At 42.5% G+C, this 18,891-nt stretch overlaps 1 protein-coding gene across 4 annotated transcripts in view; it reads right to left on the minus strand.

Annotated features, from left to right (window-relative positions):
* The window catches only part of phactr4b (phosphatase and actin regulator 4b), a 24,916-nt gene extending 8,917 nt beyond the window's left edge, over positions 1 to 15,999 (minus strand). The window contains exons 1-6 of one of the 4 annotated variants that reach the window (XM_035672441.1): positions 15,970 to 15,999; positions 9,286 to 9,405; positions 8,792 to 8,836; positions 2,569 to 2,733; positions 2,151 to 2,231; positions 666 to 1,217 (exon numbers count right to left, since the gene is read on the minus strand). In XM_035672441.1, the coding sequence (XP_035528334.1) occupies positions 666 to 1,217; positions 2,151 to 2,231; positions 2,569 to 2,733; positions 8,792 to 8,804 (811 nt within the window). In that variant the 5' untranslated portion in view covers positions 8,805 to 8,836; positions 9,286 to 9,405; positions 15,970 to 15,999. Of the gene's footprint in view, positions 1 to 665; positions 1,218 to 2,150; positions 2,232 to 2,568; positions 2,734 to 3,965; positions 4,732 to 6,117; positions 6,332 to 8,791; positions 8,837 to 9,285; positions 9,406 to 15,969 lie in introns of those variants that run through there. The other 3 variants (XM_035672442.1, XM_035672440.1, XM_035672438.1) reach the window with 3 other exon arrangements.
* Positions 16,000 to 18,891: the final 2,892 nt, after the last annotated feature.

Raw genomic sequence — 18,891 nt, forward strand, 5'->3', positions numbered from 1 at the left:
GTTTTCAATATGATCTATTACTTTTCCTTAATTCCCATTTTGAAAGTTTCCCAAGTGGATCATGTAGGTTTCCTCTCATCTTACTGACATCATTTCTGAACACAGGTACAGAAGTAGTAAAAAAAAAAAAAAGAAAAAACAAGTCACGTGTCGCATAAGTGATAACTGGACACATGAGATCTAAAAACAGCCGAAAACACTATTATTTCTCAAAGTGTAATATTTCAGTAAAATCAATTAGCTGTGGCTCTTCACCAATTATCACTGAGCTGACAGTGTTAGCGTTAAAGGCCAATAATGGGTATAGTGATCGTGCCACATTAATTAGGAGAGGAGAAGAGAGGACGAGCTATTCCCTTATGTTCCTGAATAAGTAGCGGAGCTGGAGCAGGGCCCCTGGGAGCCGACAGGAGCCTGTCTATATCTGGGAGGACAGCACATAAGCAGGAAAGTGACAGCAAAAAGAAGTGGTAAAAAAAAATACCTAAGACTGAAGAATCAACTACTATCTTCAAACATGTATGAAGGAGGTCAAGTAGTAAAATATACACCTTATTTTTTACTTGTGAGGAAACGGGATCTCAACGGGGATCTTATGACTACAGCTTTTCAAAATGGTGGACAATCATAGATGGCAGGGGGAAAAAACACCTGAAATCACTCACCTCTGCGGGCCCTTCCCTCTTCAGCAGATGCATGTCGAGGGAGGGTGGGCTTCCAGTCCACTTCTGCAGGCCGACTCCTCCTGCCGTCCTCAGACGGGGCCTTCTGCAGCCCGGGCCTCTTCTGCCCGTCCTCAGGGTGAAGTCGGCCCCCACGTCTGCCCTCCTCCATCTGCCCGTGAATCTGGCCCTGCCAGACCACGTTAGGCTTCCACTCACCCTCAACATGTGCACGTGACACCACCCCTCCCCCTCTCCACCCATCCTCATGCAGTCCTGTGCCCCTGGAGCCTGGAGCTCCCCGGCGGTCTCCGTTTGAGCCTGGAGCTCCCCGGCGGTCTCCGTTTGAGGGAGAGCGTCCCCTGCGGTCGTCTGGCTGGGGGAGCCAGGCCGGGTTCATCCTAAAATCCGACTCTAAGGGGAGTTTGCCCTGGTTGCACGGGCTCCTGCCACCACTGACGACTCCCCCACCTCCTCCGACACCAGTGCTCACTGGCAGAGTGTGGCCGTTCTTCACGTAGGGCTGCTTCATGTTCTGCGTATCTGGATCTGCTTCTGAAAAAGTTGTACGGAAGAACATGAGTCCTTGATGAACACATAATTATAACGCATTAAAAAACTCAGATCCAACACTAAATCAAACAAGTGCACCAGCAGAACAGTAATAACTAAATACTTATTCAATCTAAATTATTCAATGTTTTATGCTGGTGTGTGCAATGTCTTTGTTTGATATTGTAGAACATTTTGGTCGTTTATTGTCCCCTCCCTCTTGAACTTACTGTTTTATCACTTTTGTTGTATTGCATATACAACAAAAGCAATAAAACAGTTAGTTGATTATCAATTATCAAGCAAAAATGCCAAATATCTGCTGGTTCTGGCTTCTCCGATGTGAGGATTTGCATCTTTCTCTGGTTTACATTGTTGTATATTGCATACCGGTTAGTTTTGAACTGTTTACAGTCTTTGGGCTCTCTATAGTGAGAAATAACAGATTGAACAGATTAATCATTAATGAAAATAATCTGTAGTTGCAGTCCTGTTCCATGGTAAAAAAAAGGAAGGTGCCCTTAACCCAAGCCCCGTAGACAAAGTCTGTGTTTGTTGGTGTGATGAAGGAGCAGCTGTAGGTTTAATAAATGGGCTTCTGCAACAGCGGGGCCTGCATTACGCTTGCTCACACCCCTCTCAAAGCTATTTCGCTGCAGGGCACAATTCGTTCTACTTTTCCTCAGCTCTGGAGAGTGGCATGCCATTTTAAACAGATATTGCATTACTTTGAAAAACAGCAAGGTGAAAGTAAATTTGCCTTTTTAAAATATGTCTCAGACACCTGCTGGTTAGGAGGACAGTGTTCCTGCCATAATGTACTGATGACTTAACTGTACTGTCTGTGTGGGTGTGATAGCCTCTGGGCCGCTGCCGTCAGATACAGACACTCTTGTGAAGAGAGATCAGATGAATCACAGAAGCACTCGTTCTTACCGTTGTCCGGGACCTCCTTCAGCACTCCCTGCTCTATAAGCTCCTGCCGCGTACGCCTCGTCGACATCTTTCTCTCCAGTTCTGCCGTCAATAAACAGAATTTACGTTACACACAGTGTTGTCTTTTTTCAAGATCTCCAGGAGGAAAAAATACTGCAATAAAAACACATTTACTGTGTGACCTCATGCTCCAAAATACAAAGATTGGAGTTTACAGCTCCTCAGTCAACAGGATATTTTGTTAGCAGCCTATTGTCTTATTGTAGGTGCACTGAAAACATTAGGAGAGCCAAATGGGGCCTGTAACATTCAGGCAGGAACACATTCATTGAGGAATTTTGATGAAAACTGAATGTAACTGATATGACCAGTGAGGAAGGAGGGAGGTTCAAGAACACAATGAGTTCACATCACAAACCTTCTGAAGTTTCCTTGAACTTCTCGCTGCTTTTCTTCTTCCGCCACTTCCACGGCTTGAAAATCTTGCCAAGGGTAGAGAACTTGCCCTTACGCTTTGGGGTGCTGTCCCCCGTGCTGCCCCCCTCTCCCACCATTGTGCTGTGGTGCTGCTCAGCGTCATCATCTAAAATAAAAGCAGTAGTTTAATATAAATCCAACAGTTTTAAAGACATTTAAGAGTGCAGATCCATCAGCAGTCACAATATTCTGACAAAGGATCTTTCCATTCTAGCTGAGCTCATCTGCTGCGTTTGTAAAGAGGGCCGTGCTCATTATGGGTGTTATTATCTTTAGCTGATAGTTCTCGGGGACTGAGTGTGCTTTGGCAGGGTGATGCTGAGAGCTCATGGACTCCTCCACATATCCACAGTTAACAGGAGAGGTCTGATGCTGGCCTTCAGCCAGGATTTCTCGCTGTCAAGTGCTCACATTCCTTGGCTGGATGAAGACTTGTGCCTTATCAGCCTTTCAGCCCTTGCTGCCTCTATAGAGGAGAGAGGCTCACACATGGATGGCAGTCATACCGTTGCAGAAAAAAAAACTCAGTCAAACACATACAGCTTACAACCAAGAAGTAGACGTCTTAAAGAACGTTGGTCCTTATGATATGCCATTATGGCTTGAAGTACTCAACTAAATGGCATTCTGCAGTCGTGGTTACATATTCTTGACTACGTGATTGACAGGCCAACTGACAGGGTGCTGAGCTCGGAGAGGGTTTCAAACATTAGCTCTTTCAAGGCTGCAGCTGCTAAGTTCGGCAGACATAATATTTACCAGTGGAGAGAGAATGGGGTCCGATTTAAAACATCCAGTCTCATGCACACACAGGATGTCTTGGCAACAAAAACGCCTTGCAGTCTCATTCCCACAACAATATGCTCTCACACAATACCTACAAAACTAACGTGGTGTACTTAGCAGTCCAATAAAGAACACAGAAACACAATAATAATAATAATAATAATAATATCATTGCTGGGTGGAAATTGACTCTTCATTTGACACACACGGCAGGATCGTCAGGGTTAGCTACGGACCAGCACCCCTGGAGCTGGCAGGGTTTCAGTATCTTGCTGAGGGACATTTTAGCATGGTGGATGGTTGCTGACACAGGATTCAAACCCATTTTTTGCAGCTGAAGGACAGAGTCTTTAACCGCTACTCCACACAGCTACTTCAATGCTGCTGGCGGGGTAAAATTTGAACTGAGTGCTTACTTAGTGTTTAAAAGCCTGACTGCTGGTAAAACCTCCAAAACAATTCAAACCAGAACTGTTTAAACTCATGCACTACTGCCAATGCTGTTATGTCCCGAAAGGTGAAAAGTCTTTCAATAAACAGACACCAGTCTACCTGGAAAAGGGGTGTTAAGTGTCCAGCTTCCATGATGGCGGGACTTGAAACAGCATGCCATGGGGAAGCAGGGAGCATTCGGTGACCCCCAAATCGACTCTCTTGTATATATCCCAACAGAAAATGCCAGAAGGACAAGTTGCAGCGAGCCGTTTGAAAACTACAGCAAAAAGGGTCCGGGTTCGAGGGACATGTCTGCACCATGGAAATCCAGCTTATCTTGGCGAGGTAGAAATCTGAGGATTCAGACCAGCTGCCATAACATCCAGATTAAGCATTGCTTAAGGCAGCTTCCCTGTGAACCAGAACGGAGGTTCTCATACAGCAGACTGCTCTGTCAGAGAAGCCTCTGACACAGTGGCTCAGCTGAAGCAAGTGAAGCAGGATAAGAGCTGCCTGTGCCAGGCCTGCACACTCCAAAGCACTGCAGAGATGACGATCGCAGAGAGGACTCAGCCCATGCAGCAAGCATCTATTTGAAAAGACGACTGACCATGTTCTTAGGAGACTTGTACATTAGTCAGCGACGCCTGATTATAAAATGTATCAATCCAGAGACACAAAAATTCCCCTCCTCCTAAAAAAGACCAAAAAAAAAGTATGGTACATCCAACTCAATTATCACATTGAGGAGAGCTGTGGATCCACTCAAAATCTTTCTTCACAGATACAGAGAAAAACTCTCCAACATGTCATTGTTCCAGTGGTAGTGAGAAGAGGTCTGGTGTGTGGTGGCACTACAGCTGTGTGTGACTGTGGGTCTGGGAATCAGAGTAAATGGTAAAAAAAAGGGCTACAAAGAGAAAAAAGTACAGGAGTTATGGAGGGGAGGGGAGGAGGGGGGGTCAGCCTGGAAACACAGGGAGGAAACGGCACTCCACCCTGATTCTGTGACCGAGAACAAAGACAACCTCTTCCCCTCACATTCAATAACAGTCCACTGTACTGCTCATGGAAACTCAGCGCTGCAAGGTACGACACAATGACACCAGTGAAACTAATTAATATCTGGCTGTTAAAAACATCTAGATTTTTATTTTCATTCAGAACAAGGACAGGACCAGAATTCTAGTAGTCAGTCTCTGTAATCAGGAGCTGTGCCAAGATAACGCATACCAGTCAGGAAACATGGGGGTGGGTGACACTGTGTGAGTGTGTGTGTGTGTGTGTGTGCGCGTGTGTGTGTGTTGCTCTGACGTACCCCTATCCTAAAGCCACACCTACCACTCTCAGACATCTCCATAGAGGCCATATTTCCCTGTAACCTCATGATTCAATGAGTCATGGTAGGCCTGGTCAGGTGAGCATGTGGTTAAAAGGAGATTGTTGTTTTAAAGGACCCGGCCTTTAGCCAACCTGCTAGCCAAGCCATCCTGATCACTTACATAAGAAACCCCCTTACACGGACTGCACTGGTTGGGAAATACCACCAACCTCATTATAACCCCAACCCTAGCCAGGCCAGATTATGGAATTTTAATCTACTTAACTGACAGCACAAAGAGGTTATAATCATTGTGATTGCTACTTGTGGAGTCTTGTGCACCATGAAATCATTCAACCCAACAGCATTGTTGCAGTAAGTGACATAAATGTCATTAGAGCATGCTGTTTATGGTAGGATATATTTAAATCTGTCCTATGAATTCACTACTTGATACTTTGTCAAACTCAAGGTCCATAATTAAAGATTAATTGTTTAGGTTTACAATGTATAATATGAAGAACTGCGATAATCAAACAGGAATTGATCCCAAATAATGTAAAACTGTCTGACACAATCTCTATTTCCTATAATCCCTAAATAAAAATTATCTTTTCAGTATCAAATGTCACTGAGCAAATAACTCAAACAAAAGATAATAAGTGAATCAGCAACACATGCATGAGTGTGTAAATACACAGCTGCGATTCATTCACGTGATTCCAATGATTTAACATTCCTTATGGTGGTGAAAGTGAAGGGGGGGTAGAGACAGAGGAGACTGTGCAAAGCTGAATATACAACCCCCACCCTTATCTTTGCTCTATGCTTCAATCCATTGAATAACTACAGAATAGTAAACCAACTTCATGATGTGTATGTTGCTGTTGAGGAATGCACAACTATGTGAAGTACACCCAGAGTGAACGAGTGAGTCCTGAAACTCACCGCCATTGTTGTGTTGTTGTGGATCCTGAGCTGGGGTCTCCACACGAAGGCTCTGTCCCATGATCCAGCCCCTGAGGGGCCTCTACCTGTCCTGCACCCAGAAATGTGCGCACTACACTGGACAGATCAGCAGCTGCACCTGCCTTCCTCCTTCTTCAACAAAGTCCCCTGGTCTTCTCTATCTCAGGTCTTTTCTTCTTCTGTGTTTCTCTCGTCTACCCTTCCTCTACGCCTTTCAGTACAGTCCTTCCCCCGTCCCTCCCTCTCACAATCTCCTTAAGACCTTCCCTCCCTCCAGGAGTTTGGACTCCCTCCCTCCTTGGCTCATAGCACAGGTCAGCATTCACTGAAAGATGCCTACCATTCCTCAGAGAAGGACGAGTTATGTTTTCAATTTGATGCGTGCGCTGTGGTATGCGGTCCAATGTGTGCATCAAATAATGTATGTACAAAGTAATGTATGCTATGTGGTGCAGCAGGTCTCAAGAGAACAAGGACTTGCATGTTCTTAAAACTCTGATCCATACAAAACACAACAATAAAAACAGACTTAAAACCACAGAGCTCAGACCACATTATATTCCCTGAAAGCAGTTCTCTGCCTGACACACTGCTGTCAGTATTTTCTTGCCTTCCTAGCACTGACATGACAAAGAAAACAGAAGATAGAGATATGGACAGTGTCTGTAAAAGCCATTCTTGAATTAGCAATGCATCTAACCAGATAAATAAAAATCTTAATTTAGTCTGGATGTGAAAGATGAAGCGGAAAATAAATTGGAGCAATTTTAATCAATGCCCTCAATCAGGAGAAATGTTACACCCGTTCAGAGACTTTTTGTGTGAGCTGTGTAAAGGTCAAGTGTGTCTAAGATGCTGCTCCCTCTCAACCAATAGACAAGAATCAGCAGAATTACAGCTGCTACTATGAAGCCGAACTTAAAGGAGGAATGATGGATCACAAGGAAGATGTGTTGATCAGACGCACGCTGCTGTTTCTACATCCAGCATACACGCTAATATTAAGCCATTACTACTCAGAACTAGCGGAGGGTGTTTATCATGCCGCTCGCCTCCCTTAATGTCTCCAGACACCATTTTATGCACATCTCCAAGTCTCTTATCACAATTTGAACAGTCTTGGAGGCATTAGCATGACTTTGAATCATGTTTGCCAAGGAGAGTTGCCCTGTTTGGGGCTTGAATATAGAGAGGCAGAGCAGGAAAGAAAAAGAGACGACTTTCTGTAAACTAAAAGAAAAAAGGGGGTGTTTTGACTGAACCCCCTGAATTAGTGCTTTGATTCCTTTTGAGGTTTGGATGTCTTCAGAAAACCTTGTCCCACTGCTCCTCAGAGGAATCCAGAGCATTGAGCTGTGTCATTATGCTTGGATAGATCCGAGTTTGCTGAGCGTTTGGCTGCATCTCGAGCTATTTCTAAAGATGGAGAGCTAGTGTATTCGGCAGCGTTCCTTTTCTCTCCCTGTGCCCCACATACAGCCTCCACACCGGGCCGGCTTCCAGAGAGAGCTGAGCCAATCCGCATGAGCCCAGAACCTGTTGGCCTGACCTGGATAACAGACTGGGCCAGGCCACTTCAGCAGGCAGGCAGACTGAGGCAGGTACACACACACTTACACAGCCCCGTCTAATGTGGGGGGAGTATGGAACATGCCCTATGGATGCTGCTATAAAGCTGTATCACTGCTGAGAGTCTCATTCATGTCTTAACATATGCTTCATATTTTTGTACAAGGACACATTTTAAATGTTTATCTATATGGACGCCGTCGTTTATTGCCCGAGAAGCAAGTTAAAAAGAGAAACCGAACGCCAGCATCACAGGGATTAAACGAGTAAGGCCAGGGGAGAGAACAAGCAGTTATTTTTAAATGTAGGGTTGGTTTAGAAAATGCGCATTTGGACATTTTAAACAGCTTTTTTTTGGATGATTTGTTTAGAGCTGCACGATTAATCGAACTGTAGCGATACCCTGGCCTATAAATGGTATTGATGTAAGAAAAAAAACACATTTGTTTGCTACAGACCCCAACAAATGTCACCTCATCATAATTATTTTCTTTCAGTGAAAATAAAAAATGGTGATGCAAAAAACTGATTGTGAATCATATCTCAAATGCAGTATCTGTCAAAATAATCTAATAATTTAACCGTATCGTGCAGCCCTAGATTTGTTTTGCAAAAGAGAACTGGTTGACTGAAGAGCAGCACACATAATGAAGGTTAACGCCTCCTTTTCCTGCACAGCTGACGGCCTTTACAAGAGAGGAGACGGTTAGTGTCAGAGTACGAACGCTTGAAAGCAGTTATAGTAAGTCATACTTAAACGGTGACACAACCAATATTCACTGAACCATCTCTTCTGCAACACATAACATACACACACACACACACACACACACACACATTACACATAGACTATGTTGACCAGGGAAAACCCTAAGGCCAAGTTTTGGTAGGGGAAACTGATCCTCAATCAGGCCCTGAGGTTGAGAAGATGTATGGATGAGTCCTGAGTGGCTCATAAAATGTGACAGAGCCTAGACAGACTCCATAAACACAGTGGATGAACAGCGAGACGAGTGGATCTACAACTCTCTCCACAGCATTAACACTGCACTTAACGAACCACAATGAGCAACTTGGTACTCACCACGATTTTCCATTACAGAGTTTGAGGCACACCAATCAACGGTTCCTGAAAAACAACAGTTTGAGCATCAACACCAGTTTAAACAGTGAGTAAGTCAAGCTAAACCAGTGTAGTAGAACCGGTAATTCGGTTTTCCATCAAACATTTTTCACTAGTGATGCTCATAAATGAACATCAACACTGTGGTCTTGGATTCATAAGATATTTAGTCTTAAATGTTTTCATTAAAATTCCTTTAAAGCCGTAATTAATCTTTCCAGTTATAAAGAATCTGAAGCATCGAAGTCAAACTGATCTGGGAAAGAGAAACCCAATAATCCCTGACCACTTTCAAGCCAAATTCAAAATCAAACTGTATGTAGTTTCTTCTATCACACAGGAAATACAGTATATTTATTTATACATAACCTTTATCATTTTAGGATCATTATAAATGACCTCAGAGAAATTAATTATTTGTGGATTTGGGTAAATGTAAAGAGGTATAAACGTACACTATAGAAAGTCATGGGTGGAGTGGGGGTGGTTGAGGTTCTCAGCAGCAGTACAGCAGTTTCTCTTTTTTTCAGGTCTCCAGCATGCTTAAGATGGCAGCTCCACCCATCTTAACCCCTCTGATAAAAGAGAAACAAAGAAGATTAGATCATAATTAGTCATAAACAGAAAAAAGTGAGGATGCACGTATCATCACTACAAAGAACACTGACGTATTTAAACCAGGAAAGGGCCAGAGAAGCCCCCACTCGCGCTCGATATGAAGTGCTGCATTTTTCTTATGCAGACAGATCAAAATACAAGGTGGAAATGGGGTTTAAAGGCCCACAGCATGAAGATGACAGACCAAGCTTCATCTAGGATTATTATTATTTTACATCATGTGCTTAAGGGCCAACACCAGATACATTTTTAGTCTAGTAAGAGTTGAGCTCACATAGCACCTCAAGCTACAGCACTGTGTATAGGTGTCAAAGGCAGAGGGACAATATAAACCTCAGGAACGTTTCCTACTCATTTTTAGTGTCGCCGACTTGAGCAAATCTGCTGTAACCATCCTTTATTTACGAGGTAAACAAAGGGCAAAGAAAAAGAATCGAGTGCGAAGGACGAGAAACGAGAGAGAACTTGTGAAGTCAAACACAATTTGCAGCAAGAAAACGTAAGAAAGTTGAATGAGTGTACAGTAGGACAGGGCGTGAAGCAGAGAAACAAAACAAAGGCTCTTACAAAAAAAAGAGACAAAACGTAAAAAACTCAGTGTGTCAGAGTATCTCACAGTTTAGTAAAACCTGAAGTAGATGGAGTACAGCAGAACACGGCTGCGGTCATCTAAAAAAAGACAATGTTACTGTGATCTTCAAAAACTGGACGACTGAAGTGTGAATCGATTTCTGTTACGTGAGGCTGATGGTGCTGTTAAAAACTAGTGGGAGAACAGTTTCCTGGCATACGCTCAGACCCCTGCTTCCAACTGGGCATTGTACAAACTAACTTACGGAAACACTTCAATAATGTAATTAAACACTTCTGTTGGCCAAGTACATCACTTAATAACAACAAACGAACCCTTTTAAAAGAGCCTGAAATGAGGAATTTATGACAAAGATATTTGGATTATTTTAGTTACAGGCTGAGTTGGCAAAGCAGATATCTAACAAATACTCATTTTAGAAATATAAATGAACATGACATGACACTGTAATGCTGAAAGGTGGCTAAACCTATTGATACACCAGAAATGATCTAAATAAATTGGGAGCAATGTCATTATTCTCCTGATCCCAGGACTTTACAGCCATAGCTGTTGGTACACACCAAGCTAAGATTTGTGGGATTTCAGTCTTCAAGCAGTTTTCATCTGGGATTAAAGAGTTTTAGGCTATTTTGCAGAAACTAAAAACTGATATGTGGTTTGATTTGATCGTTCAAACGTGCAGGTTAAACAGGATCTTGGACGGACAGGGCAGAGAGCAGATGAAAACAGAGCCAGCTGAGTTTGACATCAGCAGACTGAGGCTGCAATACATCTCTCCACTGGAACACAAAAGATTCTCATAAAGCTGAGAAAATGAGCAGGTTTTACTTTCCAGCACTTGTTGTTTATGCCCATTTGTTTATATTGTAAATATAAACATCTGCTGTTGTCAGCTCAAAAGAGAAAAGAGGATGAGCTCTAGGGTGGCACTGTAGGGATAGAAAATAGGGAAGGATCCATTTCTAGTAACGCTGAAACTACGGCTGTAACGATAAGTCAATTGATGAAGAGAGAAAATGAACGATTTTGATAATCAAATCAAATATTTTAGACAGTTAAGCTCAAGTTTAAGCCAAAATGTTAAACCTTTGTATGGTTACACCTTCTCAAACATGAAAATGTGATGCTTTTCTTTGTTATACAAAATAAATCTTTATGTGTTGGTTGGACAAAAGACATTTGAAGACCTCACCTTGGACTGTGGGGGAAATAACTGTTGATCGATTACTCATTTAAGTGGTTTTTAAGTAAAAATCCCAAACATTCGATGGATATAGATGCTCAAATGTGAGGATCTGCTGCCTTCATGTGTTTTATATGATAGTAAATTTCATATTTAAGCAATTAAGACCTTGTCTCTAGGGAACTGTCATGTGCTTTTACTATTTACAGGGATTTTATAGAAATAGAATAATTGCTTCAATAAAAAAATTAAAAATTTAATTAGTTTAATTATTTAATTAGTTGCAGTCAAAGACTTAACAGAATCATAACAAACTGGACTGCAAATTGTCCTTTCTAAGCAATAAAATAGCTGCAATACTGTAAAAGCATCATCTTTTGTGGAGATTAAGAAAAACAACATTCGCTATGCATTCAGAGCCAGAAAGGAAATAACATGAGAGAAAAAAAAGCTGGTTACCATCAGTGAAAAAAAGTGCAAATGACCCAAACTCCAAAACCTAAATGAGGCTGCAAAAATTCCTTCAGTTCCTCTCTCAACACAGATGATGAATTTCATTGCAAAGTAATCCTTCTGGTGGTCTACTGGAGCTCCAGATCGGCTTACATTTCACTGAATTACGGGTCTAACCAAATTGAAGCATCAGATAAGAGCAAAGGCCCCTTTAGGCTTTGTCCAGGGCCAACAGAGGCTCTTTGACAGGACTATTAATGTAACCAATGATCAATGTCCAGCCACCAAGTAAAGCTCCGTCTGTCCGAGGGACTTGTGCGGTACATGTACGGCACAAATCAAACTCCAAAGCGGTTTCCTACTACCTACAATTATATTCTGTATTTGGCTTTCTTCTCTGTTCCTCTTCCAGGCCAATTTACCGGCAGGGTCAAAGGTGAACTTCCCTATCAAATGAAGAAGCCTTAGTAACGACACTCTGGCATCAGAGGTCAATAATTCCTGCACGAAGCTCAAAATGTTGTCGTTTTTATAGTGGAGCCACACAAACAGACTGGAGGAGAACCCGAACACCACTGAGAGGAGGCAGATGTATCCGTGGTCGGAGATGAAATTTTTTACACTCCCGCCCAGTGCCACAGCCTTGGCTGGATGACTCAAAATAATCGAGCTGAGTGGTGAGCGTTTCGCTCTATCCAGGGAAAGAGAAAATATCTTTGGTGTCTGAAAGTACGAGCGGATTTGAGGCAGTGAGGGGGTAGAGCTACAAACACTGAATTTTCCACCACTTCAACCACAGCATCATATGTTATGTATGCACAACACTTGCATGCATCACTGCATGTCAAGTACAACATGGACGATGCAAGAAAGAGGAGAATAGAAAAAGAACTGGCATGAGCGGATACATTCCACCATCCAATATTGCTGTTTCACTTGCTGTTTCTGTCACGCTCACAGTCTCAGAATGTGCCCATAAAAAAGGGATGTTGGTGGCCTAGTTCCCTTTTGAGTTGTTAACCCTCTCCCTGCTCTGTGCAGTACATGACGGATCAATATGGGCGTGTTGAGCCTGTCCGAACTGCGCAGGACCTCTGTCGCTCACCGCCTTGAGAAGATCAGTTTCTTTGAAGCCTTTGACAGCCGCCGCAACTCACTTCACGGTGTTGGGCAAACAAACCAAAGAAGACATGACGCACACAACCAATTAATGACATTTACCCAACTGGAGCTTACACGTTCTGACAGAGGAGTAAATAAATGAGTCAACGTTACCTCCCCGCCTCATCAATCACCGCTTGTACTGTAATTTTGGCTCCAACGCTTCACAATCAGGACCAACTACCTTGTTTGAAAAACCATTACAAACCAACATCCTCTTTCACAGATGATACCGGCTGGGAGTTTCATCCTCTTCCCTCCGCTTCCGTCCCACAGACGCACTCACCAGGAAAAGAAAGCCACCAATCAGGTATATGAAAGTAGACGTTAGAGACCGAGAAGTAGTGACTGTATAATCTTCTGTGGAGCGCACACACCCTCGCTGGCGCACTCTACTAGCACTGATTCAATTACGATGGGAGCAGAAATGGCAGCAGCTGGCTGAGTTGTGCCATCTTTAAATAGCAGCGCGCTCCTCACTCCAGGGCTCGGGGGTTTTTTGGGCACAAAAAGCCGCCAAGTCAGTGGAGGAAAATCATGAGTTCCATACTTTAGACCTCTGTTTAAAAAAAAAAACAGACTTCTTAACAAGTTACACTCTAACAAAAGAGGGTGAATAGCTGATTTAAAAGCAGCAGTCAGGTGGACTGAGCTGATACTCACAGGCTCCAGAGAAGTATCAATGATAGATGTAGATCAGGAATCAAAGTGCCTGCTGGTGGGGGGTATAAAAAGTCGTGCAGTCTCCCTGCAAGCACCTTCCTGCAGTGTGTATCCGAGCAGGACAGTTTCCGCACACCCTCTCCGAAATGGATGGACGAGGGTGTCTGTTCCCAATCCGGGCCGGGTGAACGTCATCACCGAGCCTGCCCCAGAAAAGCATCACTCACCACAGGGACCGGTGGCCCACTTTTACAAGGAGCCCAAAATGCTCCTCGCCTTTGCTAAACTTTTTCTTCCTCAGCGTCCCTCCACCTGTGTGAAGACTGCACTGCAGGGGGACGTGCCACCACTAACCCACCACTAACCCACCACTAACCCGCCGTGCAGCTTTCACTAACGCTGAAGGTAACTTATCACAGCCGACAGGCATTAACATGCGACGTATGCTTGCTTGTGTTATATTCAGCATCTCCAGCTTAAAGCTAGCATGGCCACCTCTGCCTCCCAGGGAGGGAGGGAGGTGGAGAAGAGACATTTAGCTGAGAGCTGCGGAGGAATCTCAGACACAGAGCAGTCTCATCTGTGGTCTAACCGAATCAATCAGGCCCAGCTGACATCTTAACCATCTTGGTTGCCTCTTAATGGCCATTAAAGGGGGGGGGTGGGGGGGGGGGGGTCTTGCCAATTGGAAGTGGAAATAGCTACAAAACCAATGGCTATGAGGCAAAAACGGCGTTCTTTATTTTTCTCCTCGGAAGAGCACATTAACTTCAGGAGCCATTACACCACAGGCAGATGGAACCAGAGGAAAGTGCATGTTCCTGTATAGGAGAAGAGATGCAGGTTCAAAAGGGGGGAGGAGGGGAGGAGGGGGGAGGAGGCATCTGACCAGATTATCAGCCAGGCTTCAAAAGTTCTTCATGTGCCAGATTTACTGAGGAATACTCATCAGAAGAAAAAAAAAAAAACAGACAATAAAAACTATAATTATGTACACACACACACACACACATTTATATGCCTGGGGAGAACACATAAATGACTGGATGCACCAATGTTGTATGTCCTTGAAGAACCCACTCTCTTTAGTCAATGCAGTGACTACAAAATGAAAACATGTTTAAAATAATAACAATAATAACATAAGAAGAAGAATAAATGCCAGGCTACCATCTCCCAGTTAGCGCCTGATGCACGGTCGACTGTAACACGTCTTCCATCTTTGGCCGAACAATCCCTGTCCTAATTAGATCTAACCGGAGCGCCGGTTTCTAATTGTACCGCCGGAGATTACGCTGACTCTTACTTAAACGCTCCGTTTCCCCGAGGCCACGTTCAAATTACCTGAGAGGTTGAACGGATTTACACAGCCGCTGCTCCCGGTGAGAAGGAGGGGAGCGGAGCCGTGTGTGGAGGCTTTATACCCCGACCTGCCTCCCTCTCTCTCTCCCCTCTCTCCCCTCTCCTGGATCTCGCGCCAGTGGACTCAAGATGCTGAAGAGTGAACGGGTCAAACCAGCCACAGCGGAAACGACTACTTCCGGTTACACGTTTCAAAATAAAAAGGCATGGTCAATGAATGCATTTTTTTTTTTTTTTTGCGACGTTTTGTACGAAACACAATTAAAATGCGAGAGAGATGAAGTGGGATTTTTTTGGGGTGTGTGTGTATTTATTGTTGCTGTGTTTAAATTTTGCTTTTCACATAAATGCAGACGGGTCTTGAAGCAGATATCCATTTGTCCACCTTTTAAATGAGCTAATTATTACTTTGAAGCAGAGGGTTCGCATGTCTGTCTTTAAAGCCTTGTGCAACCTTCAAGACTGAAGCTGCAATTTAAAACTGCTTTGGTTTCGAAACTGATCAGTTTTCACGAGCATCATCCCTCTTTTCTGATGGCTGCAGACTAAATAACACAGCGTTTTCTAGAGGCCTAGAAATGTTTGTATTTTTTTCCACAAAGATTAAAAAAAAAAAAAAAGCCCCGACATACAGACCTTAAAGGTGCATCCCACTGACAGAGTCACCCGACTACAAACATCGACGCACACCGTCCACATCCCGGAGATCACACGCATCCTTTGTTGTGCATGGACGCCTAGATGCAGAGATCAGTGGAAAATGGAGTTGGAGGTGGTGAAACAGCAGCAGTGATTTCAGCTAAAGAGGCGCACAAACCCATCCACCCTGTGGCACCCAGTATGTGCACAAACCCAAGATGTTTACGCGCAATCCTGCATCGCAAACGTGCAATTTATTCGCGACACCGGCTTGATTTGCATCGGCTAAGTTAGAGCGCAACTTAGGTTATTGTCTGCGGAGAAATCTTCCCTCAAAACTCAGCCACTGTGGATTATTTGTTCCCACAGGACCTCGGCACTCACGTTACCTCTCTCCTGACTCACCCCTCCTCCGCCTCCTCCTTTGAAATTAGTTTAAAAATAGCAGCCCGGTCATTTCCTCACCTCACACTTTCCCCCTCTTCCAGTGCCCGGTCCAAACATTTTACGCACTTACCGGAAACCATCCCAAGCTGGGCATCTCGGTACCGGTAGTTCTCGGTGGAAGCTGCAGCTCCTCTGTGGGCGTTGCGAGCATGGCTCTTCTTTGTGTTGTGAAGACTTCAGTACCCATCAGGCATTGCATTGGATTGATCTGGGGTGGAAAAGGGGGGGTGGGGTGGAGGAGCATTCCGTTATATTACCCAGCTCCCCACCGTGACAATGAAACTCTACATAACAGAGGGATTCACTCTCCCCTTCCTACATTGTATTCATACAGTGAAAATAGCTCCCACATTTAAGCATGCAATAGCCTGCTGTCATAATTCACCACTACAATACAACTTATCAACTTCACAGCTTCAGCTATAATGCAATATGAATGGGGTCAAATTAAAGGAGAATACAGCTGAAATAGATTGTATTTTATTCAGTGAATGTTGCCTTGATTGTATCTCAGTGTGAAAGGCTTCATACCAATATTACACAGATCCACTTTAACAAACAACCTACGTGAGATTCAGCAGAAAGTATTATTGGTAAAAGTTAACTCATTTGTTCCAAAATGTCTAAGATGAGTCCAACATTTAATACAACCACAGTTTTCTTTAACTTTCACGCCAGAAATCTGTTTGGAAGAGTTTTTGTTGTTGTGTCAGTGGTGAAAATCCCAAAACTCACACGTAGTGACTAGTGTTTTATTTTCCACATGCAGTTTATGCATTGTTATTATATTTTCAAGTCAAATCTCTCAGATATGTTTGTATACCACAGTGACACCTCACACATCTTCATCCAGCGACTTTCTGCTCATACTTACTACTGCCACACTACTGTAGACACACCAACCTGCACTGTATTTCACATACACATACATGTTTATACTACAGTCTGTGTAGTACATAGTGTATACACCATACTCATACCTCCACCTCACAGTCCTACTGCCACACATGTTCATTCTGTAGATATCTTAGTATATTCATATCACACAGTTAATAATGATCATACTGTATATATCATTAACATATTCTGTCTACTGTTTATTACCCCTATATTTGTACATACTCTTTACTGCTTTTTGTGCTTCTGGTTAGATGCTAAACAGCATTTTGTTGTCCCAGTATTTGCACTCTGCACAACAACAATAAATCTGAATCCAACCTAATAAGCAAAAGTGAAATATGTAACTACAGACACTCCGACAGCCATCAGCTATCATCACTCATCAGTAGTCAACTATAGATCATCTCCGTCACAATTTGTGTGAAGTTTTGAGCAATGATTTATGTTTTTCCAGTGGTACTTTACATGGATATTTTCCATTTTCTACTTCTATTCTACATTTCAGAGGGAAATGTTGAACCTTTTGTTCCACCTCATTTATTTGATACGTTTAGTTACGAGTTATTTTACAGATTCAGATTAATAATTAAACATACAATCAACAAATACATTATGATTTATTATTATTGGTTAAGATAAGACTTTATTTATTGGAAAAATGTAAGCTTATTAGGTAATTAAAATTAGCTCCACCTTTAATTGCTACAACATTAAAGTGATGTTTACACATGAATGTATTGATAATATAATATTATTCTGTAATAGGCTCTTCTTCATAATGAGTACTTACTTAAAGTTTTGATTGCAGAACTTACTTGTAGTGGAGTATTTCTACCTTGTGTAAGTAAAATATATTTTTTAAGTACTTCTTCTGGTAAAATCATATTAGAGCCCCAAAATGACCCTATCATTACACTCCAGACCAAATCCTCGCCCTACAATAAGAGTGTGTTGTGCACTGAGTCGACATCTCTTGCATTAGTATTATCATGTTGTTAGATTCAGTAATCCTCTAATACTGGTGACTTGGAGACAAGCACCGGAACGAGAACGATAATGACTGCTTCCTCAGCTCTGGACCGACCGAGTTTTGTGGTTTTTAGGTTTCTTCTACTTAGGTAATCACTGTGTAACTGTAGAAGAAAAAGTGTAATTTTCTTCCATAAAAATAGAAACACCTTAAAACCAGTCCCTTAAAAGCCCCTTAAAATGAACTCAGAAATCCAAAGTATTAACTATTATTGGTAAAATGTCATGTGAAAGTATTGATTTGTTGATGCTAAAATGTTTGTTATTTTAACGGAAAAATAAAACAAAACAAACATTTTGCCATTTCATTGATTTTTGGACAGTGCATTTAGCAAATGTTTGTGTACATAAGTTACTGTTTCTTCAAGCTGTAAATCAGAGCAGCAAGATATCATCATGCAACACTTGTAGTATTAACACCAGCACTATCTAAAGTATGTGAGACTGTGAGTTTATGGTAGCCAGAGGCCATCTACTGGCCAACTACAATGACAGCATGCTTTTCCTCTGATTTGATGATGTGTAAATATCAGTGCAATTAGAAAACCCAGAGCTTATTTATAGGACTAGATCATACATAAGTATTTATTAGACTGATACCTGGATAACGTAAACCTTTATGGATATCACAGCACAAACACAAGGAAATCTTTTGATCCACCAGGGAAAAACCCCAACCAATAAAATCCTTGTAAGTGTTTGATATAACAAATTTCATCTGAGGAAGTCGATGGTATTTTTACACAGCAGCAGCACCGTATCTGGTTCTTCTTCCTGGTTCAACAGACTATCTGATATACCTAATCCACTATTTCCTATGTTTGACATAGGCCCTTGTTTTGATACCACAGTACGTAGACTTTTGACATGATGGAAGTCAACATTTATATTTTATATAAATATTATATTATACATACAAAAATCCCTGCCATCAAATAAAATACGGAACATACAATATAGTGTAACAAAGGTTTTGCTAGCTAAATAAGCTGTGATCTGTATGTAAACTGT

The sequence above is a fragment of the Morone saxatilis genome, unplaced genomic scaffold (assembly GCF_004916995.1).
Source record: "Morone saxatilis isolate NCDOM2014 unplaced genomic scaffold, NCSU_SB_2.0 Contig24, whole genome shotgun sequence".
Classification (NCBI taxonomy): domain Eukaryota; kingdom Metazoa; phylum Chordata; class Actinopteri; family Moronidae; genus Morone; species Morone saxatilis.